Source organism: Gorilla gorilla, chromosome 2 (genome assembly GCF_029281585.2).
Source record: "Gorilla gorilla gorilla isolate KB3781 chromosome 2, NHGRI_mGorGor1-v2.1_pri, whole genome shotgun sequence".
Classification (NCBI taxonomy): Eukaryota; Metazoa; Chordata; class Mammalia; order Primates; family Hominidae; genus Gorilla; species Gorilla gorilla.
This window is the reverse complement of record NC_086017.1, coordinates 23,295,129-23,321,731: the sequence shown is the minus strand read 5'-3', so window position 1 is coordinate 23,321,731 and position 26,603 is coordinate 23,295,129. Positions and strand designations below refer to the sequence as shown.

At 53.8% G+C, this 26,603-nt stretch overlaps 1 protein-coding gene across 8 annotated transcripts; it reads right to left on the bottom strand.

Moving 5' to 3' along the window:
• Positions 1-92: 92 nt before the first annotated feature.
• HDAC11 (histone deacetylase 11) lies at positions 93-26,396 on the bottom strand. Of its 8 annotated transcripts, none has more exons than XM_063703647.1 (11): positions 26,374-26,396; positions 25,096-25,244; positions 22,922-23,022; positions 9,645-9,761; positions 7,950-7,992; positions 5,720-5,796; positions 4,786-4,881; positions 4,578-4,640; positions 3,531-3,627; positions 2,235-2,413; positions 93-2,039 (listed from the first exon to the last, which is right to left on the bottom strand). In XM_063703647.1, the coding sequence occupies exons 2-11, from the start codon at positions 25,160-25,162 to the stop codon at positions 1,824-1,826; spliced, it is 1,056 nt and encodes a 351-aa protein (XP_063559717.1). In that variant the 5' UTR covers positions 25,163-25,244; positions 26,374-26,396; the 3' UTR covers positions 93-1,823. The 8 variants fall into 8 exon arrangements, with proteins under 8 accessions (XP_063559717.1, XP_055237032.1, XP_055237033.1 ...); XM_055381057.2 differs by lacking the exon at positions 26,374-26,396 and adding an exon at positions 26,141-26,246; XM_055381058.2 differs by lacking the exon at positions 26,374-26,396 and adding an exon at positions 26,044-26,126.
• Between the last annotated feature and the right edge of the window lie 207 nt (positions 26,397-26,603).

Here is a 26,603-nt window from a genome sequence, read left to right as displayed (position 1 = left end):
TGTGGCCTGGGGCAAATTTCTCACCCCTGCCAAGCCTCAGTTTCCTCATCTGTGAAATGGGAATCATTACCAACTCCACAGGACTCAGAAGATGGAATAACACACTAGCATTTATTGAGCAGCTACCCATGTCAGGCCTTACGCTACAAGAACTTTCCATTTTCATTTCCTTTCACCCCTAGGAGGTAGGGATTCTTTGCCTCCAGCACACACAGCAGCCTGGGCCAATCAAGCCTCTAGGATTCTCTAGGAACAGAAGCTCAACAGTGACAAACCATGTCTGTGGCTGAGCCCCAGAAGTCGCTGGCCTGTGTTGGGTGTGAACGGATGTTAGATGCCTCGAGTCAGTGACAGAGACCAACGGCAAGGGTAGGGATCTCAGAGTGCATTGTTAGAGCCTCAGGGCCTGGTCCAGGAGGCCAGCATTGTTGACATTTTGTGATCTTGGAACCCTTCTCCCTGCAGCAGAGGGAGCATTATGGAGGCCGGGAGATAGTGGGAGCACCCCCTCACTGTAATGAACACAAGTCCCGTAGGGGGCTGATGGAGCAGGGCCACCTCAATGGACCCACTTTCCCTCCCCAGCCCCTGATTCGATCAGGGCCACAGCTGCTGGCTAGCAGGGGTGGATGCTCCCCCACCCACTTCCTGGAGGTCCCTGAATGTCCCCATGAGTAGGGCTGAGGAACAGGCCAGAGGTCTGGCCCACCTGGGGGCCCTGGGCATGGAGAAGGACTGGGGCCCAGGCACTTTGGTGAGGCCAGTGGAGGCCACAGTCCCACCCAGGGCCCTGCCCCGGCTACCTATGTTCATAATCCCCAGGCCAGGATAGAGATCCTCGCTGCCCTCTCTCCAGGAACCCCTGCCCCGCCTCACCAGTGTCTGGGTCCCTCCCTGGGCCTGGGTTCCTGCAGGACCTGGCTTGGGCACCACCCTGCATGCCTGATTTCCACCTGTGAGCCTGGCCTGCCCATGTCCCCCACCCTTCTTCTGCCCCTCCCCACCTGGGTCAGCGGCCCCCTGGAGGCGACAGGGCTGAGGCCTGTCCTTGAGCTAAGAATTCCTCCCCCAAAACCTGCCCCTTGCACTGAACAGGCAAGATTACTGCTAAGGCAGTGATCTGGGCGCCGCAGGCCTTCCCCACCTTCACCCCCACAAAAGGGCCTGGGAAGGCAGGTCCAGACCTTGCTTTATTGAGGGGGAACTCCAGATGAGGGAACCCACCTGTACCCCTTCCTGACCGCCCCTCACATCCAGGCCCAGGGTTCCCACCTGCTGCCTGGGAACCAGGCCCACCTGGAGGCCTAGCTCCAGCACCTCCCGGGCCATCCACACCAGCGCCTATAGCTCTTCAGCTCTGGGGCAAAGAGGGCAGAAAATCCCATGACCAAGGGGAGGGAGGGAGGCCCAGTCAGGATGCAGGCCTAGTCAGGATGGAGGTGGAAGCTTCCTCACTCTGACCTGGGTCTGCCGTTCTCAAAACCAGAACACCCCAAGCCCAGGGCCCTCGCTGTGCCTGGGACCTAGCCTGTCCTCTCCGATTCTCAGTTAACTGCCTGCCTCCCTGGACCTAAGGGCCAGTGACTTCGTATGGGTCCCCCTGGGACACAGGCTCTGCCTTCTGCCCCCACCCATAGAGGCCTCAAGCCCTTCTGGCTTCCAGCAGGGAAAAGTAGAGGAAGGGCCAGCTCCAGGCCCCAGCCAGGGATGGCCCTGCCCCTCCATGCTCACTGAAGGCTGCCTCCACCACCCCATGAGGTTAGAAAACAAAAAGCACTAAGGGGCGGATAGGCGGGGCCACGTGACAGGCAGGGCAGCAAGGGTCAGGGCACTGCAGGGGGAAGCAGCAGTGTGTCTGAGTTCTGTGCAGAGACACTGGGTGACTCAGGTCCAATGAGCCCCAGGCCAAACAGATTAAGTATGGAGTCAGCAATGATGCGGGCTGTGCGCTTCTGGTACCCGCCTGAGGTCACCATAAGGATGGGCACCCGGCGGCCACGGACCATCCGGAACACCAGCTCATCCCGCTTCACGATGCCCTGTTAGGGGAAGAGGAGGGTGACTCAGGCAGGCCAGACCCCCATGGTGTCAGGAAGTCCTGCTGCAGGGCTAGCCCTGCTCCAAACTGCTGTTGCTTCAGCCCATCTCCTCCCTGACATGAGGCCACCCACGTTTCCTGAGGCTGCTGAGTCCATAGAGCAGACCCTCCCGCGGCCCCAAGGGTCAGGACATACCGCTGGGCTGATGGACAGCCCCCCAAGGCGGTCCCCCTCGAGGATGTCGGTGCCTGCATTGTATACCACCACGTCGGGCAGGTGCTCCTGGAGGGATTTCTTGATGTTCCTCTCCACCTTATCCAGGTACTCATCATCCTCTGTGCCCCACTCCAGCTCCACCTTCCGCCTGATGGCCTCTGGGAGAGAGACATGGATGGCCTCAATTTATAGAGAAGGGAAACTGAGGCTCAGGACAAGACTGTGGACACCAGGCAAGACTGGAAACTGGTCTGTCAGATTCAGCACTGCTCGGCCTCATTCCACCCAAAACTAAGGTGAAAAGAACCCCAAGAGCTGCAAAAAGGGGGACTCAAAGGAGAAGGGGCACTGAAGCTGAAACACTGCCCTAGGGGTGTGGAGATCTGTGTCGGCAATGTCAGATTTCACTGCCTTCTCTGGGTCTTGCCTACACACATGGACACCCTGCCCTGCCCTTAAGCCCAGGCTCAGCACATGTGAGGTTCTGTTCAGAAATTGGTTTCTTGGGCCATACTAGCTGCTGACTTATCCACACCAGACTCATCGCGACTGGTGCAAAAATGTCCCCTACCTGCAAAGGTGGCAGCCCTGTTTTTAAATCTCATCTGAGAGTCTCTGCCTTTGGATTGATGAGTTTAATGCATCTTCATTTTAACGATTATACATGAATTTCTTTCTTTCTTTCTTTCTTTTGAGATGGAGTTTCGCTCTTGTTTCCCAAGCTGGAGTGCAACGGCGCGATCTCGGCTCACCGAAACCTCCGCCTCCCAGGTTCAAGCAATTCTCCTGTCTCAGCCTCCCAAGTAGCTGGAATTACAGGCATGCGCCACCACACCCAGCTCATTTTGTATTTTTAGTAGAGATGGGGTTTCTCCATGTTGGTCAGGCTGGTCTCAAACTCCCGACCTCAGGTGATCCGCCCACTTCAGCCTCCCAAAGTGCTGGGATTACAGGCGTGAGCCACCGCGCCCAGCCTATGTGAATTTATTTATTTCATATTTTCAAATTTATCCTATTTTTCTTTTTTTTTCTTTCATTCTTTCCTGTTTTTTGCCAGACAGATGCATGTTTATTGGAAGGGTTATGTGATCTTGGGTGGGTCAAGTGACTTCTCCAGGTCTCGGTTTCCTCATCTGTAAAATGGAAAGGATCACCTCACACGGATGCTATGAACCACTGCAGTGGCTTCTGCAGGGCCTAGCAGACAGGAGACACTCAGGAGAGAGCCTCATCCACAAGGACACACCCAAGATGAGGGTAGGGGCAGCAGCTTACGCTTGGCAAAGCGGTCACCAGGGTAGATGTGGCGGTTGTAGACATCCATGATGTACACACGCTTGTCGTCCATGAAGTCTCGCTCATGCCCATTGCCCTGTGGGGAGGTCACAGTAGCCGCTCTCGGGTAGGTGCCCTAGGCAAGGCTGGGGCTCTGCCACCCACCCACCCCTCAGGAAACTCCCCATTTGCCAGGGCAGCACGGCCTGCTCTCGGGGGCAGCAGGTCTCATGACTGTTAAGGGGCAGAGCTGGGATTCAACCTTAAAACCAGGCCCCGACACCTTCTAGCATGGGCTTGAGCAAGCCCAGCACTCTTAGGTTCCCTATCAGAGGAAGAAATCCCGCTCTGCCGCCCTCTCAAGTCTGTGGTGGGACTGGTTGGGATCAGGGATGTGAAAAGCAAACTGTAAAGGACTGTCCACATGTGACCTGGCTCAGGAGTTTGGGGTCGCAAGAACCCAAGGCAGGGCCCCAACTAGCACAAAGCCACAGCAGTAATGGTGCAGGGGGGTGCCTTCCGGAGCCCACTGGGTCCCCTCCCTGTCTGACCAGAGGCACTGGCCTCATTAGGGGTCCTGAGGAGGAGGTAACCCTCTGCTTTGACACTTTACTCTCTAGGCGCCGAGTTCTTAAATGGTGACCCCAGGTGCCCGAGCCAAGCCATGTGTGTGGGCATCCGCCTGAGGGGCAGGTGGCCAGTGCTCAGCAGCTCTGGGCAGGGGCCAGTGCCCCAAATTATTCGTAAGCAATGGGGACCCACAGCAGAGCTCTGCACACGAGAGCAGTCCCATCAGAGTGGGCTTCAGGAAGAGCCTCATGTGGGGGCAGTCAGGAGGAGGGAGGGAGGACCCTCGGGAGCAATGAGGAGGACCCGCTGTCCTGGACAGAGCGACAAAGACAGACCCTGCATTTGTAGCCCGAGAGACAGAAGACAGAAGCCGTGAGAGCCGTGGGGACATGAGGTGGGAGACTCTCCTGCCCCGGGAAGATTCTGGAACTGGGGGTGGCAGGTCCCCTAAGAGTCCAGCCCCTGCAGGGCACTCACCTGATGGGCATCAAGATCAATGATGGTAGCCCTGGAGATGCCCTCCACACGCTCAAACAGAAACTGCCAGGGAGGAGAGGGTAGACATGAGGACCTGGGGTGGCCAGAGGACCCAGCCCTACAGCAACTCCCAGCTGGCTGGCAAGGGGCGGGGAGGGGGGCCTAATGCTTGTGGGTAATCAGGCCACCCAGCAAAGATGTCACTTGCCAGGGAGAGCTGTGCAGCTCCAGCTGTGGGGCTCCATGTGTGCATGCAGGAGGTGGTCACGGAAGGCTCCCTGGAGGAGGGGGCATGTCCTGTGCCCTGAAGGGTCATAGGTCAGGAGGTAAGTGGGTCACTCAGGCCCTGGATTTTCCCAGATTCCCTAGGAAATGTGTAGGGATTAAGGAGAGAATCCCCACAGCCCTGGGACTTCAGTCCCCAACCTCTGCCTCATCCTACAAGGCCAAGTCCTAAATGCACCCTCTTCCAGGAAGCCTTCATTCCCTCCTCCCCAGGAAGGTCTCCTGTGCTTCCCCCTTCTCCTAATGGCCTGCCTCCCCCCATCAGTCTATGTGCCCCATGAGAACAGGGACACATAGGAACAGGTCAGTCAGTTCCTGATGCCCAGCACGAGGCCAGGCACAGAGTGGCATGGGAGTTGCGGGGCCCCACAGACCAGAGGCCAGCGCCAATTCTGCCCCTGCTATTTGCATGCCCTCACCTCTGTGGGCCCGTCTGTCTGCGAGGATTCAGGGAGTAAGTCCTGGAGCACAGCGCAGGTTGGAGCATGCAGAAGTGCCAGGTGCTATCAGCACCATCATTCTTTCCACTCCCTACTCCCTTTGCCAGCCATGCCCTTCTTCCTACAACTGAATATGTGGCTATACAGCAGATCCTGACCCTCTCTAGTCCCCTGGCTCTGTGGGAGGCTGGAATAACTCCCTTCCACCACAGGCAACCCTTCTAAGCAACATGGAAGAGGAGCAAGTGTCAGATCTGGATTCAGTTCCAGCCTGGCTGAGCAACCCAAACAAGCCCCCTCCCTGCTCCAGCATAGGTCCCTTGTCTATAATTCAGGGTGAGAACAGTTAATTTGGAGCTATGGGGAGGATTCCAGGAGGGCTCTTGGAGGCAAGACCCCACTTGCTCATAGACACACCTTGATGGCGAGCGTGATGTCCGCATAGGCACAGAAGCCCCCGCCACGGTCGCTGGAGCAGTGGTGGAAGCCACCCCCTGCGGAAGGGCAGAGAGCAGTGCTGCTCAGAGCCAGGCTCCCAGGCTCAGTCCAGGAGCTCCTCCATCCCTTCACCTCCCCCAGCATCCTCCCTGCTCAGTTCTCAGGAACCTGTGCCTCGGACTCTGGGTTGGCAAACTAAGCTGAGTGCTGGGGCACGTCACCATCCCCAGGCCAGAAGGCAGCCACATCTTCAGGGTGTCCCCAGCAAGTCCTCAGTGCCACTCACACCCCTAAGCAACAGACAGCTCATCATTCCAGAGGCAGAAAGCTGCTCCTTGTCCCCACCAAGCTGGGCCTGGCTCCATGTGGCTCCCCACACCAGGAAGGAGTGGTGGTATGGGGGCCACGCGGATTCTGCCAGTGGCCAAAGCGGGTGGTCAGGAAGGGCACCCTCTCCTGGTCGTGACTGCCTACAGCCACGAGGAGAGCCCTAGAGCCCGGGATCCATCACCCCTCAACCCTGAGACACAGCCTCACAGCCCTAGGGCCCATAGAGACCCCCTCCCCTGCAGCCCCTGGGATGGCCTGAATTGCAGAGGCCCTCTGAAATTGAGCCCAACAACTGTTCCGTCAGAGAGTGTGCAGCTGGCCCCATGGATACCAGGAACTTGCCTCTCCCACCCCCCAGGAGGCTACTGTTGGCTCCTAATGATGAGAAGACAGCCACAGTGAACACCTGACTGAGCAACTGAGCTTGCTGAAGACTCCCTCCAGCCCGAGGAGGGGCATTAGTATCACCATCCCCATTTTACAGATGAGGAGACTGACCCACAGAGGAAGTCAGCAACTTGCCCAGGGTCACACAGCCGGGTAATGGCAGAACCAGGATCAAACCCAGGGTGGATCAGGATCCAGGCTATTAACCTCTACCAGGCAGTAACACCTGCCATGGGGAGGGCCATCCAGGCCCTCCTCGGAACCCTGCTGTAGACACGCAGGGCACAGATCACTCCCGGGTTTGTGCAGCAGAGTACCATAACATCATTACTATGCCAGACCGAATGCTAGGCACCTGGTAATACCAAGATGGAAGAGACCCAGCCCCTGCAGAGTGGGGCTCCCCTCAACTGTGCAGTGGCCCAAGGTGGACTCTCCCTTGCAGAGTTCAGAGCCAAAGGCTGGAGGACCCTGCTTTAGGGCTCTACACGATCCAGTACGCATCTTTCCATGTCCATTTCCTCATCAGTGAGACAGGCCTGACAATTATGCCCAGCTCAAATAAGAGTCTGGGTGAAGGCCGGGCGTGGTGGCTCATGTCTGTAATCTTAGCACTTTGGGAGGCCGAGGCGGGCGTATCACCTGAGGTCGGGAGTTCAAGACCCAGCCTGACCAACATGGAGAAACCCTGTCTCTACTAAAAATACAAAATTAGCCGGGCATGGTGGTGCATGCCTGTAATCTCAGCTACTCAGGAGGCTGAGGCAGGAGAATTGTTTGAACCTGGGAGGCGGAGGTTGCAGTGAGCCGAGATCGCGCCATTGCACTCCAGCCTGGGCAACAAGAGCGAAACTACGTCTCAAAAAAGAAAAAAAGAGCCTGGTGAAAAAGAGCTTTGTAAATTGTCAAGTGCTGTGCCTCCAGGAGGGACAATGACAGGGACAAGGGAGACTCTCGTGCAGCCCTCCCATGAGCCAATCTTGTGGGAGATTCAAGGGGGCTGGGGAGCACGGGCCCTTTGGACCCTTGAGAAGGTGGTGGTATTGACCCTGGATGTGCCCACCCAACCCAATATGACCAAGCCTCTGTGGGCTGTCCTGGGCCCCAGGACACAGGTGGAGTCCTTCAGGGAAGACACAAGGCAGGCTTCAGACCATGCTGAGCTGCCCAAGGATGGCACAGGCTCTCTGGAAGGGAGGAAGCTCCCTGCCACTGGAAGTACGCAAAGAGGGGACTGGGGAACCACCCGGGGACCTCCTTAGACAAGGATCCCACGTCAGATGGAGGCACTAGTCAGTCTCTCCCAGGTACCTAGGAGGCTACACATCAACCTCCAGGCCACTCCACAAGGAGGCTAGGGTGACTTGGGAAAACCAGAGCTTCTGAATTCACAGCTGCCACCTCCAGGATCCTCCCGCCCTCCCCCAGCCCCCTTTCAGGCCAGTTCCACCAAGCCGGGCTGGACATTCCCGAGGACATTCCCAGCACTCACCCACGTTGATGGCCCAGCCTCGCTCCACAGCCAGCTTCCCCGCCTTTGGAGACAAGCAGAGGGTGAGGGGGCGCAGGCAGCCGATCCACCAGTCATTCATTCACTGATTCATGCACTCATTCCATAAACACTGCTTCTAGCCAGCTCTGGGGGAACGATGAGCTGAGCTACAAGGCAGGGGTATAGAAGGAACTCCCTACCCCAAGCAACAGTCCAGGAAGTAAGTGCCAGCTTGGCTGGCATATGAGATGTACAGTGCATAAGCACCTTTGCAATTGTGCAAGGAAACTGGAAAAAATAAAAGTACTTGTCATCCATCACATATGAGCTGACAATAATTTTGATATGGCTTTCAAAGGGAAAATAGGCAAAGTTTTGCTCACAGAAATACAGTAGACTGGGCCGGGCGCAGTGGCTCACGCCTGTAATCCCAGCACTTTGGGAGGCCGAGGCAGGCGGATCACTTGAGGTCAGGAGTTCAAGACCAGCCTCGCCAACATGGTGAAACCCCGTCTCTACTAAAAATACAAAAATTAGCCAGGCAGAGTGGCGTGTGCCTGTAATCCCAGCTACTCGGGAGGCTGAGGCAGGAGAATCACTTGAACCCAGGAGGCAGAGGTTGCAGTGAGCCAAGGTCACACCACTGCACTCCAGCCTGGAGGACAGAGTGAGACTCTGTCTCAAAAAAAAAACAAACAAGCAAAAAAAGAAATATAGTAGACTAAATACTGAAATCTTCCAGGAAATCATAGTTTTGGGGATGGGCAGTAATATTCTACTAAGCTAAAGAAAAAAGTACAAATTTACAAACATAACAGAACTGTAGGGGATCAGTAGGTAGTGATCCAGGGCTGGGTTAGATCCTCATACATTTGCATGTGAAACATTCCTCTATCTCCAAATAACTAGGCAGTCTGTGGCACATTTTTTTTAAAAAACCACACACACAATGTGAAACCTAATTTTGCTGTGGGGATTCTTTGTTGCCACACCCACAGTGGGGGAGACGTGGAGGCTTATTCATCACTGAAGTCATGGAGGATCAGTTCTCCATCTTAATTTTGGGTGTATTAGGGCTGGGCATGGTGGCTCAAAGCCTGTAATCCCAGTACTTTGGGAGGCCAAGGTGAGTGGATCATTTGAGGTCAGGAGTTCGAGACCAGCCTGGCCAACATGGTGAAACCCCGTCTCTACTAAAAATACAAAAATTAGCCAGGCATGGTGGCGAACACCTGTAGTCCCAGCTACTCAGGAGCCTGAGGCAAGAGAATCGCTTGAACCTAGGAGGCAGACGTTGCAGTGAGCCAAGATCACACCACTGCACTCCAGCCTGGGCGACAGAGCGAGACTCTACTCAAAAAAAAGAAAAGAAAAGAAAAAACTGGTGAGGGGGTGTGCATTAGAGCCATAGTGCTAGTATACCCGCTTTGGTGGGTGGAGAGATATATTATATACTAGCAATTACGGTAACAAATAGGAGGTCATAGGAGAAGGAACGATGAGAAGAGAATTCTAATGTCCCAAGATGGGGAAAAAAGGCTTTTGGAGAAAGGGTCATTGTTGCCGAGCCTTGAGGAATATTTAGGATTCTGTTCAAGTACTAAGTGGGAGGAGGGCATTTCAGGGCAAAGGAGGTGAGAAGGACCCTGGGGTGTGGGGGCCCCCAGCCCAGCCATGCCCCCCCACCCCACCTACCATTATGGTTCCTCCTGTCTGGGTCCGAAGGGGCCTCAGCACCTTCCTCTGCACAAGGAAGTTGGGGAGGAAGATAACGGGGGGGATTTCTGTGATGGTAGCAACAGCAAAGGACCACTGCGGAAAAAGACACGGGCTGTTGGCCTCCGCTGCCCCACCCTGAGGCAACCCGTGAGAAATTGGTTCCCCGGGAAATGCCTTGAGGACACTTTCCAGGTGCCCTTGGATGAACTTGGTCAAGCACACTTCCTTTGGTAGAAATGAGAGCCAGAGCCACAACCCTACCAGGCTCCTGACAAGCTCTGGGCTCAGTAAAGAGCAGTTTACACAATGCATTTCTTAAAGCTAGTTGGCCAGGGTTCCTCAGCGTTCTGAGGCCCTTGGCTGCCCTCTTGTGCCCAGAACAGGAGGTGCAGAGGGCTCCAAGTCAGCAGTGCAGGTCTAGGACTGCTTTGGAATAACAAATTAGTCTAGACCACCCACTGTACAAAAGGGGACACTGAGGCCTAGGCAGCGAGGATCTTCCCAAGGCCACACAATGAGTCACTGACAGAGCTGGGACGGGAGCCCTGGCCTCTTGTTCCCTCGCACTGCATTGCCTCTTCGTCCATTGGGAATCGGACCTTCCTGGCAAAAGGGATGCACTGCCCTCATCTCCAGCTGCTGAGGCTGGGGGGTCTAGGGTACCTGAAAGGTATCTGCACTAAGATCAGGACAGAGTGTGCCCTGTGACCTCCAAGTCCACCAGGTAAACGTCCATGGCACTGGCTGCCCAGCTGCACCCAAACCCCAAGCCATCTCCTGGCTGAAAACGCATCCCTGCTCCCCACCCACGCGAGGCAGAGCCACTCATTTTGTAAATATTTACTAAGTGCCTGCTAGGTGCCCCAGGTGGGCACTGGAGGGCCCATTCTCATGCCAGGACACTTGCAGACACTTATGTGCAGTGTGATGAGTGTGGTGATGAAGAGGAGAACTGGGTGGGGGTTATTAGAGAGGCTTTCTGGGGGTGGTGGCATTTGCAGGAGGTGAAGAGTGAAATCCAGATGCAGAGGTCAAGGGAAAAAGGTATCTGTGGGCAGAGAAGTGAGTCCACGATCCAGAGAAGGTGGGTGCAGCTGGAACAGGGCAGGCTGAGCTTATCACACAGGGCCTGGTCTGCTAGCACAGGCTCACACATTGTCGTCAGGGCAGTAGGGAACCATAGATGGCGCTGTCCCAAGCTGCACTAGCTGCAGCAAGGAGAACCAATTAGGCAAACAGGAATAGAGAAGTAGCAGCCCTAGGGAGGAAGCGTGAGATAAGAAGGGTCTGGGGTGGTAAGAGGAGCAGGTATTAGCAGGCAGCATGCAGGGACAAGGGGTAGAGGGCCCAGGTGTCGGATCTGGGGCCTGTGAGGGTAATGGCACTTGGAGGTGAACCTGAAGCAGGGTACAGAGACGGCACTAGGTTCTGCTCTCTATGGGCCAAGTCAGCCCCTGGGGCAGGCAGGTGAGACAGCTGAGGTTTAAGTGAGGCTGGAGCTCAGAACAGGGGTGGGAGAGTGGGAGGTGAAGGGCTGGGTTGGAACTGTAGGCTTCCCATGCTGAAGGGCAAGGCCCAGAGAGAGAACCCCTGGGGACGATCAAGGGCTTCCCTGGGACAGGGTGAGGTGTGGAAAGACCTAAGGTGCAGTGCTCAGGAGGCCAGGTGGAGAGAGGGTGGCTGGAAGAAGCAGGTGGAGGGAGGCACCAAGCTGCAGAGACATTCCATGAGAGGAAAGTGGGAAGTGTGGCCATTGCGTTCACCAACCAGGAGGAGGAGTTTTAGGATGGGAGAAACACGAGCGTGTTCAATGACAGACAGCAAGCAGCAGGCAGGGAGAGGGTGGCCAGGGATGGGTGTGATGGCAGAGGGGTGACGAACCTCAGAGAGCCAGGAGGTGCTGTAGCCAGGCCACTCGGGGCCGGACAAAAGGCAGGACACACCCTAAGTCAGGCCCCAGGAGGGGCCTCATGGCTTAGGCCCTGGCCACCAGGGGAGGCTTCTGTCATAGTCCTGGGGGTGCCAGGCACCCAGCCTGCCCACACTGCTGGGGAATGCCCATGGCCACCAGCCCAGGCCGGCAAGGGCGGCTGAAGGCGGGGGAAGCTGGCATCACTCCCTCACTCTGGTAGAGAAGCCAGTGAGCAGGGTCCCACTCATGGTCGGGAAGGAGAGGTGCCCATGGGGCACCACTTCCACAAGCCCAGGCCCTCTGGCAGTAACATGGAGGCATCACAGGGCCTGGGAAGGGGTGGGAGTGTAAGAGCTGGGACCAGCACAGCCAGACAGCTGCAGGACACACCCATGAGGGTATGTATGTGTGTGTATGTGTCTTGTGTATACATGTGTGCACAGGTATGTCCGTGTGTGTGTGTGTGTGTGTGTATGTGTGTGTGTGTATGTTGCAGGACAGACCCAGAGAAAGGAAGGTCCCTGCCTGAGGTCATCAGCTCCTCTTGTTCACCACACTCATCCCACTGCCCGGCACAGGCCCCGCGTGTGGCTGGCATGGAACCATGGTTTTCCGTGAACGAATGAGCAAACAAATGAGCCGCTGAAGGAGCACATGGAGTCACAGCCTCCCTCCCTCCCTGGGAAGCCAGCAGGGGACACAGACTGGAAGACAATGGCAGCCAAGAGCCCAGCATGGACACAAACCACGAGAAAGGCATTCTCTTGTGTGCTCCACAGCCACGGGTCTCGCACAGCACTCCTCGAGGAGGCTTCCACCGGCAAGTCGTTTGGGAAGCACGGCTTATGCCGCCTGCCTCCTGGAGATTCGCAGCACACCCTAGCATGCTAAAGGCTCTGAGAAGTTCTGCAGCAAATATTCCATTCTAACTTTGCTCCCCACAGATGTCAGAAGATCTGCCTGCCCTCTTTGCTTTTTAAGTCACACACACTAACCTTCTGCAAAACTGCAGTGGCATGGGACACACTTGGGAACCTCAAAGAAGTTCCTTGGTATCCTCCACAGATTGGACCTGACCTGGTCCAGGGGCCAGGTGCAGCCACCCAGGAGCATGCACGGGACTCGGCCAGCAGGACCAGCCCCCACAGGAGAAAGTATGTGTGTTTGCTGTGCCAACGTTGGCGAGACGAGCCCCTCAGCGGAGCAGCAGGCTTCGGGCAACGAAGAGGAGGCTGGCACTTGGGCCTTCTCCTGGTGCGGCAGTGGTTTCTGCACAAGGCAGTGATGCGGTTGCCAACACCCTAGACCAGCACCAGCCAATCCAGTGGCTGCCAGCCACAGGTGGCTACTTATGAATGATTGTAAATTCATCAAAATTTTAAAAATTCAAGTTTGGTTCCTCAGTTACATTCTCCATATTTCAAGAGCCACATGCGGCCAGTGGCGACTGGACTGCACAGAGCAGGTCTGAGCATTTCCATCATTGCAGAAGGTTCCACAGGGCAGCACCGCTCTAGGAGAAACCACCCATCAGTGGCCAAGGTGAGAAATAAACAGAGTGGGTGGGGCGGACTAGTGGCGGGTCCCTGGGTGAGGGGAGGAGAGGGAAGAGGGCCTGGGCTAGAGCAGGCTCTATGTGGTCAGAGGAGGTGGCAGGTAGGAGGAGCTCAGGGCACCACCAGGTGACATCTGGAGATTCACTTTCTGACCAACACTTCCAGGGATAGCCCCCGAGGGAGCTGTGGGTGGGGCAGGTGGGGGGTGCTGCACTGCTGACAGATACCTTCTCTGGGACATGCAGCACACCACGGTGGGACTGCCCAGATCCAGCAGGTCAGGCTCCCTGATAGTCTCGCCCTGGGCAAGGGCACTGTGGGCGAGGCTAGGACTGGGGTGGACAGGCTCAAAAGTTCCCCAAACTGGTCCAAGTCTGGGTTCTGCCACTGGCTATGTGAATTTAGAATTCACTTCTCTGTGCCTCTGTCTCATCTATAAAACAAGGCTTTGGATGAGGACTTAGAGGTGGGACCAGTCAGAGAGGCCTGTCCTCGCCATCTAATCTAAAATCCCCACACCCAGCCAGGCTGGGTGGCTTACGGCTGTAATCCCAGAACTTTGGGAGGCCGAGGTGGGCGGATTACTTGAGGTCCAGAGTTCGCGACCAGCCTGGCCAACATGGTGAAATCTGGTGTCCATTAAAAACACAAAAATTAGCCGGGCATGGTGGCAGGTGCCTGTAATCCCAGCTACTCAGGAGGCGAGGGAGGAGAATCTCTTCAACTCAAGGGGTGGAGGTTGCAGTGAGCCAAGATCGCACCACTGCACTCCAGCCTGGGTGACAGAGTGAAACTCTGTCTCAAAAAAATAAAATAAAATACTCCCACCTGGGGCCCCCTGGAGCCCACACCTTGGCTTCATCTTCCCAGATAGCACTTCTCTCCCTGAGGCTACAGACTGTCCCGATTAGCATCTATCTCCCTCAAAAGGATGCCAGCTCCAGGAGGACAGCACGTGTCTGCTCACTGCTGTGCAGACAGTGCTGAGGCCATGCCTGGCACACAGTAGGTGCTGGCCATGCATGCCGTTGATCCCCTTTTCTGGCTGGTGCACCAGAGCCCTTCTCCTGACAGAAGCCACCTCACCTGCATCATCCCAGGAGAGCCATGACTGACAAGGGCCTGTAACAGCCAGGCCACATGCTTCTGGGCAGGGCAACCCTGTGGTGACATTCACGCCCCAGAGATCTCCATGGAATCAGGCTGAGGCCACACTTCCAAACCCACATCTGTGCTCAGCTGCTCACTCTGCCCGCTCCCCACTGCCTGTGCCTCTTGCAGGTTTCATCTGAAATCGCCTGCACCATCTCAGACTCTGCTTCTAGGGATGTGGTTCTCAGACCAGCAGCATCCACAGCACTTGAGAATGTATTAGAAATGCAGATTCCCAGTCTCTACCCAAGACAACGTGGATCAGAAACTCTGGGAGGGGCCCAGCCATCTGCTGGAACAAGCCCTCCAGGTGTTTCAGATACTTGCTCGGGTTTAAGAACCACCATTCTAGGGAACCCAACCTAAGGCAGTGCTGGGTGAATGAGCACACTATGTGAGCATGGGAGGTCTGCCCCAGACTGACGCCACCACCTGCCAAAGGGCATGGCCTGCATGTAGCCAACTATCAGGGCCCCCATATCTCGTCAGCCTCTGTGGGACTCCACAGAGAGCAGGACATGACTGGGGCTGGCCATATCTCTGGGACCTACTGCCCCATCCACTCAGCTCCACAAGCCTTCACCTTCCAGACACCTGGTTTCCTCAGGCAGACCCGCTGCCCTCAGGTTCAAACCAAGAACTGCTCTCAGGGAAGAGCTAGGCTGTAACCCCTCTAGGGCCCCCACTGCTTGCTTTAGGTGGGTCCTTTCTACCAGTAGAAGGGGAGCAAAAGCAGAGAAGGGGAAAACACGATCTCTCAGTTGATGCACAAAAAGCCTTTGACAAAATTCAATAGCCTTTTGTGATAAAATCACTCAACAAACTAGGAACAGAAGGGAACTCCCTCAACATGATAAAAGGCGTTAAAAAATTTAACCCCACAGCTGACATTATACTCAACGGTAAAAGATCGAAAGCCCTCTGTCTAAGATCAGGAACAAGACAAAGATGCCTGCTCCACTACTGCTATTTAACATAGTACTGGAAGTTCCAATCAGAGGAATTAGGCAAGAAAAATAAATAAAAGCCATCCAAATTGGAAAGGAAGCTACCTCTCTTCACAGACAGTATGATGTTATATATAGAGGATCCTAAAGAATACACACACACACACAACTATTAAAGCTAAGAAACAGGCCAGGCACAGTGGCTCATGCCTGTAATACCAGCACTTTGGGAGGCCGAGGTGGGTGGATCATGAGGTCAAGAGATCGAGACCACCCTGGCCAATATGGTGAAACCCCATCTCCACTAAAAATACAAAAATTAGCTGGGCATGGTGGCATGCACCTGCAGTCCCAGCTACTTGGGAGGCTGAGGCAGAAGAATCGCTTGAACCTGGGAGGCGGAGGTTGCAGTGAGCCGAGATCATGCCACTGCACTCCAGCCTGGTGACAGAGAGAGACTCCGTCTAAAAAAAAAAAAAAAAACAAAAACAAAAAAATGCTAAGAAACAAATTCAGCAAAGTTGTAGGATACAAGATCAACACAAAAAAATCAGTTGTATTTCTATACAACTGATTATTGTATATACCAGCAATGAACAATCTTAAAAGGAAATTCAAACAATTTCATTTATAATAACATCAAAAAGAATAAAATGCATGGGAATAGATTTAACCAAGAGGTGCAAGATTTGTCCATTGAAAGCTACAAAACATTGCTGAAAGAAATTAAAGACATAAATAAATGGAAAGACATCCCATGTTCATGGATTGAAAGACTGAATATTGTTAAGATGGCAAAACTCCCCAAAGCAATTTACTCAATGCAATTCCTGTCAAAATCCCAATGGCCTTTTTTGCAAAAAATGGAAGTTGATGCTATAATTCACATGGAATCTCAAGGGACCTCAAACAGCCAAAACAATCTTGAAAAAGAACAAAGTTGGCTGGGCACAGTGGCTCATGCCTGTAATCCCAGCACTTTGGGAGGCAGAGGCGGGCAGATCATGAGGTCAGGAGTTTGAGACCAACCTGACCAACATGGTGAGACCTCATCTCTACTAAAAATAGAAAAATTAGCTGGGCATGGTGCCGGGCGCCTGTAATCCCAGCTACTCGGGAGGCTGAGGCAGGAGAATCACCTGAAACCGGAAGGTGGAGGTTGCAGTGAGTCGAGATTGCGCCATTGCACTCCAGCATAGGCGACAATGCGAGACTGTGTCTCAAAAAAAAAAAGAACAAAGTTGGAGGCCTCACAATTCGGAATTTTAAAATTTGCTCCAAAGCCAAATAACCACAGTAAGCCACAGTAACAATACCAAAATAGTGTGGTATTGACATAAGAACAGACATATAGATCAAATGAATAGAATTGGCTGGGCGCAGTGGCTCACACATGCCTGTAATCCCAGTACTTTGAGAGGCTGAGGTGAGCAAATCACTTGGGGTCACGAATTCGGGACCAGCCTAGCCAACATGGTGAAACCCCATCTCTACCAAGAAACATAAAAATTAGCCAGGCATGGTGGCACACGCCTGTAGTCCCAGCTACCCGGGAGGCTGAGATGGGAGAATCGCTTGAACCCAGGAGACGGAGGTTGCAGTGAGCCGAGATGGAGCCACTGTACTCCAGCCTGGGCTGTCGAAAGAATGCAACCCTTTCTTAAGCAAACAAACCAAAAAAATGAATAGAATTGAGAGTCTAGAAATAAATCCATACATCTATGGCCAGTTGATTTTCTACAAAGGTACCAAGACCATTCAACAGGGGAAAAACAGCCTAGCAAATGGTGCTGGGAGAACTGGATATCTGAGTACAAAACAATGAAGTTGGACTTGCCTCACACATATACAAAAATTAACTCAAAATTTATCAAGGCCTAAATATAAGTGAAAACTATAAAACTCTTAGAAGAAAACACATGTGGTAAACCTTCATGACCTTGGGTTTGGCAATGGATTCTTAGATATGACACCTAAAGAAAAGGAAAAAAAGATAAATTGGACTTCAGCAAAACTGAAATTTTTGTGCATCAAACGACACTATCAAAAAAAAGACAACCCACAGAATGGGAGGAGTTATTTACAAATTATATAATATCCAGAATATATAAAGAACCCTACAACTCAACAAAAAGACAAGCCAATTTTAAAAATGGGCAAAGGACTTGAATAAACATTTCTCCAAATGAGATACACAAACAGCCAATCAGCACATGAAAAGATCCTCGGTGTTAATTAGCCATTAGGGAAATGCAAATTAAAACCATGAGATACCACTTCACATCCAGTAAGATGGCCACACTGGGGGGAAAAAAAAAAAAAACACACTAGAAAATAACAAGCATTGAAAAGGATGTAGAGAAATTGGGACCCTGGTACATTACTGGTGGAAATGGTGCAGCCCCTGTGGAGATCACCTTGATGGTTCTTCAGAAAATTAAACAGAATTACCATGTGACCCAGTAATTCTACTCCTAGGTGTATACCCCAAATAACTGAAAACAGGTATTCTAATAAATACTCGTATGCACATGTCCACAGCAACACTACTCACAATAGCCAAAAGGCCTATAAACTAATGAATGGATAAAAAAAATGTAGTGTTTTACAATGGAATATCATTCCGCTGTGAAAAGGAATGAAGTACTGATACATGCTATAACACAACACAGATGAATGTTGAAAACGCTGTGCTTAGTGAGATAAGCCAGACACAAAAGGTCACATATCGTATGATTCCATTTATATGAAATATCCAGGATAGGCAAATCCATAGAGACAGAATGCAGGTGAGTGATTCCCAAGGGGACTTGGGGGGATAAATGGGGAGCAAGTGTTTAAAGGACACAGGGTTTCCTTTTGGAGTGATGAAAATGTTTGGAACTAGAGATGATGGTTGCAGCACTTTGTGAATGAACTAAAGGCCACTGAACTGTACAGTTTAAAGCGGTTAATAGCTAATTTTGTTAGTAAATTTTACCACAATTAAAAAATTTTTTAAAGGAGAGAGGAGCCCCTCAGGGAAGAGAAGAGAAAGTTGGAGACCAAGAGGAGCTCACTCCCCTAGAGACTCTCCAGGGTCCCTCCAGGTGCTCCATGGAGCTATGGTCTGTGTCTCCTTCTCTCCACACTGTACTGGAACTCATGACAGATAGTTCTGCCCTGGGATCTTTGCACTTGCTGTTTCTTCTGCTTGGAATGCCCTTCCCCAGATGACCACATCACCCACTCCCTCACTCCCTTCCCACATGTCACCTGTGATCACAGGTAGTAAGCTCTTTCCTGACTCCTGATTTAAAACTGCCATCCTCTCACCAGCTCTCCCCACCCCCTTTCCTGCTGTCCCTTCCTTTCTTCACGACACCCAGCACCATCTAACATATTATCTCATTACTTAATTATTACGTTTATTGTCTGACTCTCCCACCTAAATGCCACCTCCAGCAGGAAAGGGATGTGGTCTGTTGCTCCATCCCATCCCTGCAGCACCTAGATCACAGAGTGGTGCCCTCTGAGCACTTGCTGGATCCACGTGTCCTGAGCACTGTCCAGTGCAGAGTGCACAGGGGCAGGATGTCAGATGCTGCCCAGCACTAACCCACACTCCATGGCAAACTGTCACCCGAGAATCAACCAAAGGCAAGAGCCCAGTGCTGGGGCGCTGGGGAGCTCAACAGCTACCCTCAGAGGGGCCAACCCTGGACCTTGCACACAGCAGGAGCGTGATAAACATGGGTTTCCCTGAATTGACATCTTGCAAATGTCCAGCTCCTGCTTCTCCTTCAGTGCCCTGTTTATTAAGTATCAAAGGCCACACCAGTGCAGAGTCAGGCATGAGCCCCAGGCAGGGGTTGGGGGTAGAATGGGATGAGGCAGGGGAGATGGTGGATGTTACACAGCACACACAGAATGACCAGGGAAAAGCAGCCTGAGAAACCTGAAGGACTCTCTAGGGCACTCTCTGGGCGCCCACAGCAGAGGAAGGAGAAAAGAAACATTGCAGACATCTGCAGGGAGGTGGGAGATGTTCCTGAGCTGCAGCCTTAGGTGCCAGATGATGTCTGAAATGGACTTGGGTCCCACCTGGGCAGCAAGGGCATGTCACACCATATCACCCTCCTGCTGAAAACCCTCTCGTGACTGTCCAAGGTCCCTGGAACAAAATATACACTCCTCCCACGGCCTGCAAGACCTTGTGTGGCCTGGGGCTCTGGCCTCCCTAACTGCACCGTGTACGAGCCACAATGTTTTATTCCCTTCCATCTGGCCTCCCAAGCATTCTTCTCCCCTTTGGAAGATCAAGTCCCCTCCACCCTCCAGGCCTGGGATTCTGAAACATTCTTCCTTCAAAGCTATACATGAGGGCCAGGAGCAGTGGCTCACGCCTGTAATCCCAGCACTTTGGGAGGCCGAGGCAGATGGATTGCTTGAGGTCAGGAGTTCAAGACCAGCCTGGCCAACATGGTGAAAACTCCGTCTCTACTAAAAATACAAAAATTAGCTGGGCGTGGTGGCGGGTGCCTGTAATCCTAGCTACTTGGGAGGTTGAGGCAGGAGAATCACTTGAACCAAGAGGCAGAGGTTGCTGTGAGCTGAGATCGCACCACTGTACTCGAGCCTGGGCAACAAAGCGAGATTCCTTCTCAAAAAAAAAACAAAAACAAAAACAAAAAAACTCTACATGAGTATCACCTGCTCCTTTGTTTAGTCTCAACTCAAACATCACCTCCTCTGTGAGGCCCTCCCTGACCATCCAATTACCCTCTATTTTTCACTTTCTTCATAGCCCTTCGTGCTCTCTAAAATGCTCTTGGGTGGTTGCTTCCTTAATTTTAATCTTCCACAACTCAAATGCAAATCCATGGTGGCAGAGAGCCCTGCTGTCTTATTCTCTCTGTACTCGGCACACAGTTGGCATTCAATACAGATGCGTTGAATGACTGACTACTTCTTCATCTTTTTTTTTTTTTTTTTTTTTTTGAGATGGAGTTTCACTCTTGTTGCCCAAGCTGGAGTGCAATGGCGCAATCTCGGCTCACTGCAACCTCTACCTCCCAGGTTCAAGTGATTTTCCTGCCTCAGCCTCCCAAGTAGCTGGGATTACAGGCATGCACTACCATGCCTGGCTAATTTTGTATTTTAGTAGAGACAGGGTTTCTCCATGTTGGCCAGGCTGATCTCAAACTCCCGACCTCAGGTGATCCGCCCGCCTCGTTCTCCCAAAGTGCTGGGATTACAGGCATGAGTCACCGCACCCGGCCTACTTCTTCATCTTAATAGGTGCCGTAGAAACCATCATGTTTCTCCTTTTGTTCTGACTGCCAGGGAGCTCCAAGCCAAATATGCAGCTGGATCACCATCTTGGTTAACTTTTTCAGTGGACATACCTGAATTCTCCTCCTACCCTCGACCTCAGTTTTCTACTTGGGACTCTACCTGTTAATACTTTTATTATTTTTTTTAAGAGACAGTCTCACTCTGTCATACCAGCTGGAGTGCAGTGGTGCAATCATAGCTCACTACAGCTTCAAACTCCTGGGCTCAAGGTCTCCTGCCTCAGGCTCCCAAGTAGCTAGGACTACAAGTGCATGCCACTACACCCAGCTATTTTGTATTATTATATATCACATAGTAAGCTGCTTTCAGGCTTTTGGGGGACCAAGGCTAGGCATGCAGCCTGCCCAACACAGTTCCCCTGAAGGCCCCTCAAATGGGTGGGGCCCTGGAACCTAGGCCCCCCACCCCCAGCCTGGTTCACTCACACCATTCTATTTTGGTTTCTCCCTGCCCCAGCTGAGCGCCTCCTGTCCCTTCCTTCCCCTCACCCTTGGGACTCTGGCAGGCATGTCCTCCTGGCCCAGCCCTAGGCTGTGGACTGTGACCATGCATGCCTGGGCCCCAGGAAACCAGAGCAGCCAAGCACTGGGCTTCCTGCCTAGGCCTCACACCCCTCTCTCTCCCAGGCGCCAGGTTTCAACCTCTTCCTGGTAATCTTTCATGTGCTCACACTGTTGTGGCCCTATCTAGAATTCTCACACCTCAGGCTGGGGTTGGGGAGCAGGGAGGCAGCAGCCCTGACTGGGAACCTAGAAGACTGGACTGGATGACCTGCCAGGGGTCTCCCCAAGGCCCGGCCAACTTCCCAGGTGACCTTGAGCACAGCCTCTTTCTGGACCTAGGCTTTTCCACCTGTGGAGCAGAGGGGCCTGCTGGCCTCAGGCATCCACTGTGGCTCTGAGTCTAAGGTGAGCTCAGCCAGGGAGCCTGGGGGTCGGGGCTCCCACACTCTTGGGGCAGATAACCTGAGGCATCCCTGACCCCACCCCCACCAAGGCAGGCTAGCAGTACCAGATTCCAATGCAAGCCCCTGCCCCAACCTCCCCTCTGTTCCCACAAACAGCACTGAACTGAATGCCTCAGCCCTCAGAACTTCAGCCACTAATAGGAGCTGTGTCCTTCTCTGGAAAGAGGTCACAAGCAGGCAGCCAGTGTGCCCAGTTTGGTCTACAGGTGGGCTTTTACAATCTTATAATGAGTGCCACATTAAGAAATCAGGGCCGGGTGTGGTGGCTCACGCCTATAATTTCAGCTACTTGGGAGGCTGAGGCAGAAAAATTGTTTGAACCCGGGAGGCGGAGGTTACAGTGAGCTGAGATCGTGCCACTGCACTCCAGCCTGCTCAACAAGAGCGAGACTAAGTCTCAAAAAAAAAAAAAATCAGGAAATGTCACTTAATAATCTGGATTCCTGGCTTCTCTTTGAAGACCAGGTGCTCTGGCCATGCCGGGCCCACAGTGGAGCTGAGTAGCAGCCCCTTGGGAAGGGGCAGGAGTTCACCCCAGACTCTACCACCGGCCCTCCCACTTGTTTCTCTTCTCTGCTGAGCCCTGAGGGTTTCAAATTAGTTTTTAGACCAACAATTTTCAACAAAACTTCAGCAGAAGTACTTAGACCAGAGTCTTAAACTTCAGCCCAATATAAAAAAATAGGGTGGGTGCGGTGGCTCACGCCTGTAATCCCAGCACTTTGGGAGGCCGAGGTGGGCAGATGACCTGAGTTCAGGAGTTCGAGACCAGCTTGGCCAACACGGCGAAACCACATCTCTACTAAAATACAAAAAAAATTAGCCAGGCATGGTGGCACGCGCCTGTAATCCTAGCTACTCACTCAGGAGGGTGAGACAGGATAATTGCTTGAACCCGGAAGGCGGAGGTTGCAATGAGCCGAGATCACATCACTGCACTCCAGCCTGGGTGACAGAGTGAGACTCCATTTCAAAAACAAAAACCAACAAAAAAATGAACAAACAAACAAACAAAATAGACCAAAGTGAAAGAGCTATGTATGGTTGGAGGACAGGGGCTGGGGTCTCTGAGGCCTGTCGACAGAACACAGCTTGAAAGTCATAATGTAGAAGCCTAAAATTCTATGAAGGCTTTCATACGCCCTGGAGAAGGGGAGGACACCACTCTCAGAGTGGCCTGGCCCAAACTGAGGTCTGCCTTTTTATGACCTCTCTCCTTCTCTTGGGTACCACAGACTCCCATGTTCCTCCAACACTAGGGACATGAATGGGTGCCCTGTGAGACTTTGCTTCCCCAGGCTGAGCACCTCCTGCCTCTGGCCACTCCTGGCCAGCAGCCCCCTGCCCCAGGCCCGCAGCCCCCCAGGCCCGACATCCTGTACCTTCAGCTCATTAAGATAGCGCCTCGTGTGCACCACCAGCAGGTCCTCCTCCGAGGCCTCCCGCGCCTCCACCAGCATGCTGTCAGACAGAAGCTTCTCTTCTGAAACCACAGAGGGAGCACCCTGCTTCCCCACTGACCTCAAGGCCAGGGCCAGCCCCAGACCCTCCCACAGGCTGCACACTTGGCCTGTGGCAGCCCCTGCCCCAGGGGTAGGTAGGCACTGCTGGCTTGTGGGCCTTCTGAGAAGGGGTAGCCTCCCCAGCCATTGTGGACAGTGGCCAGTCCCTCTGGCCAGGGGGCAATGAACATCGTACACACAGCGATCCCCATGTTTCCCAAGCCACTGATAGTCACAAGGAGAGCTCAGGTGTGCCAGGCAACCTTCAGGAGCAGGTGGCACAAGGGTCAGGGATGTTGACCCTCAGAGTGAGAAAAACTCTTCTTAGGAATTCCCCCTCCACCTTCCCTCCACCCTTTTTTTTTTTTTTTTAATTCATTTAAAGAGACAGGGTCTTGGCCAGGTGTGGTGGTTCACGCCTGTAATCCCAGCACTTTGGGAGGTTGAGGCAGGTGGATTGCTTGAGCCCAGGAGTTCAAGACCAGCCTAGACAACATAGCGAGACCGCATCTCTACAAAATATCAAAAAAATGAGGTGGGAGGATCACTTAAGCCAGGGAGGTTGAGGCGGCAATGAGCCTTGATTCCGCCACTGCACTCTAGCCTGGGTGATGGGAGTGAGACCCTGTCTCAATAAATAAATAAACAAATAAATAAATGCAAGACAAGGTCTTGCTCTGTAGCCCAGGCTAGAGTGCAGTGGCACAACCATAGCTCACTGCACCCTCGAACTTCTGGGCTCAAGTGATCCTCCTGCCTCAGCATTTCAAGTAGCTAGGACTATAGGTGCATACCACCACCCCCAGCTAAGTTTTTTATTTTTATTTTGTAGAGACAGGCTCTTGCTATGTTGCCCAAGCTGGTCTCAAACTCCCGGCCTCAAGTGATCCCCTAGCCTTGGCCTCCCAGAGTGCTGGGATTACAGGCATGAGCCACTGCGCCCGGCCTCCCTCCACCTTCTGATGATATCACAGGAGGCTCAGTGTGGCATGGCCTCGCAACACCTGCCTGTGCTTTGCTCATCTTCCATTCAAACCACCAATCAGTCTCACAGCCTGCAGGCAATAGTAACCAGGCTGGATTGAATTATACTGTTGTTTTCATTGCATTTACTTTTTTACCATGACCTATTTATGGCAAGTGAAACTGCCTTTTCCCATTTTGATGACATAATGTTTCCTTTTAAAACAAGTTTAAGTGAATTTCCCACCTGAATCAGGCCCCTTGATTACAAACCACAGTTAAAACGATGTGCTCTTCGAAGCATCATTTTGCTCAAGGGGATGAGCCCTAAAGGTAGGGCGCCTGGAGCTCTGAGTTCCAAACCCAACTCCGCCTCTTAGTAACTGTGTTACTTCAGCCACTAATGGGAGCTGTGTCCTTCCCTGGAAAGAGGTCACAAGCAGGCAGCCAGTGTGCCCAGTTCGGTCTACAGGTGGGCTTTTACAATCTTATAATGAGTGCCACATTATGAAATCAGGGCCGGGTGTGGTGGCTCACGCCTGTAATTCCAGCTACTTGGGAGGCTGAGGCAGAAAAATTGTTTGAACCTGAGAGGCGGAGGTTACAGTGAGCTCCTGAGCCTCTGGTGCGATTGTGGTGCCTACCCCCAGGGCTGCTGTGAGGACTGGACTGGAATTGGGTGCGCATGTTTCCTAATCATTCTAGGACACAATTTCCCCCATCTGTAATCAAGGGAGGTGCGGTGGAGGTGCTCTACCTCCTGACTCTCTGAACCTTAGGAAATGGACTCCTCCAAGCTTCACCTTCCCTGTGCCCATCAGTAATCAGCTACCTTTCCACTAGGCCTCTTGGGCAGAGGCAGGACTTAGGTCCACAGGATGGGGAGCCAGGGAGAGTCTGAGTCAGGGACATCATATCGTGCTTAGGAGTCTGTGTTGGAAAAATCATTTTGGGCGGAAGCATGGGTGGAAGGCCGTCCGAGGGCTGAAACTGAAGATGGGAGAGAGCCTGAGGCTTATGTTGAGGATGAGGACGGAGAGGACAGGTGGGTTGGAGGAAGCAGATGAGAGTCCAAGGGGGACCTTCCATACCTTTTAGGAAATTGATCACTTTGCCCCATTTTCCGGCATCAAAGGGATGCAGCTTCTCCAGGCCCATGAAGGTGATGTTGTAGCGCGGCGAGTACACGATTGGCCAGCGTGTCTCTGGCACATGCTGGTACAGCTGGGTTGTGTGTAGCCTACCGTGTGGAAAAAGACAGACGCACAGCTGGGGCAGCCTCGGCAGAAAGCAGCTCCCTCCCGAGCCCGCCTGGACTGACCCACCAGCCATTGCCCAGCACCACTAGCCCCTCAGCCCCAGACAAGGGCCGCTCAACAACAGCTGCTTAAACTGGCTGCCTTTTCCCGAACCCAATTCCAATCCAGTCCTCACAGTAGCCCTGGGGGTAGGCACCACAATCGCACCAGAGGCTCAGAGAGCAGACCAGGTGTGCCCAAGGTCACAGTGCAGGTCTGTGGAGAAGCAGGCGTGCACTCAGGTGTGTCTGGCTGCAAGGCCTCCGCGCATCACCTCTGCACTGTAATAAATGCCCCCACAGCTGTGTGGCACAAGGCTTCGGCTGCAAAATGTGTGGCTGTTGTGAGGACTCAGAGAATGCAACTGAGGAGCTGAGCACAGTAAGCACCCAGAAACGCAAGTCGGGACCCAACCGGAGCCAGGGCGGGGGGCGGGGATCCCCCGACCCCGCTGCGCTGCTAACCCTTCCCATCACACCCTGGCAGTCGTCACCCAGAGACAGAAATCCGCCCCAGTGGCTGCCTCCGTGGGGGCGTCCGCGTAGCCAGGGGGCTGGGCAGCGCAGACGTCAGACCCGCGCACATCGCCCGACCGCTCCGGGTCCGGGCCCGGGCCCGCGGCCGGCGCGCGTCCCTCGGGCCACCGAGCAGGGGCGCGGGGCTGGCCTGGCGCGCCGGGAGGGCCTGGAAACACCCGTCCCGAGCGTCTCTCACCCCTCACCCGCAAATCTGGGCCCTTACCTGGCGCGCCCGCCCGGCCGTCCCCGCCCTCGCCCTAGCGCGCCCGCCCACCGGGACCCCTGGGAACCCACCCCCGCCCTCGCCCCACGGCACTCACATCCCGGGGCCGGCCCTCCCAAAGCTGGCCGCAGCTCCGCGACCGGGCGGGGCGGGGCGGGGCGCGGGTGGGGCCAGCCCAGGACACGCCCCCGGGCTTAGCCGCGTCCTCTGGGGGCAGAGCTCTGGCCGATTTGGCCCGCCCCGCCAGTGTTGCGACACACAGAGCCTGCCCGCAGGAAGGCCACCCCCAACGCCCATCAAGTCCGAAGTCCCGCCTCCGCAGGCAAATACCCGGTGGAATCCCGCCTGGTTCGGAAGCTCCGCCCCCTGGCGGGAGGGCCAAGCGGGTTTCACCCCGGCCTCGCGGAAGGGGCGCGACCACCGTATGTCCTGTTCCTGCGCTTCCCAAGCTGGGTAGAAACGGCGAGAGGCTGGGGGTTAGAAACGACAGGTTCCCGGCGGGCTGTGCCGGGGCTTCGCTGTGTGACCTTGGGCTGGCGTCTGGGCTCTCTGGGCCCTTG

Bases quoted from the DNA above. Each gene is read 5' to 3' on its own strand.
- HDAC11 (XM_055381057.2), bottom strand. The intron at 4,641-4,785 runs GCAAGTGACATC...CCTCCCTGGCAG, and splicing joins GAGCTGCACAGCTCTCCCTG to TTTCTGTTTGAGCGTGTGGA. The intron at 2,040-2,234 runs GTATGTCCTGAC...TTCCCCTAACAG, and splicing joins GGCTGTCCATCAGCCCAGCG to GGCATCGTGAAGCGGGATGA.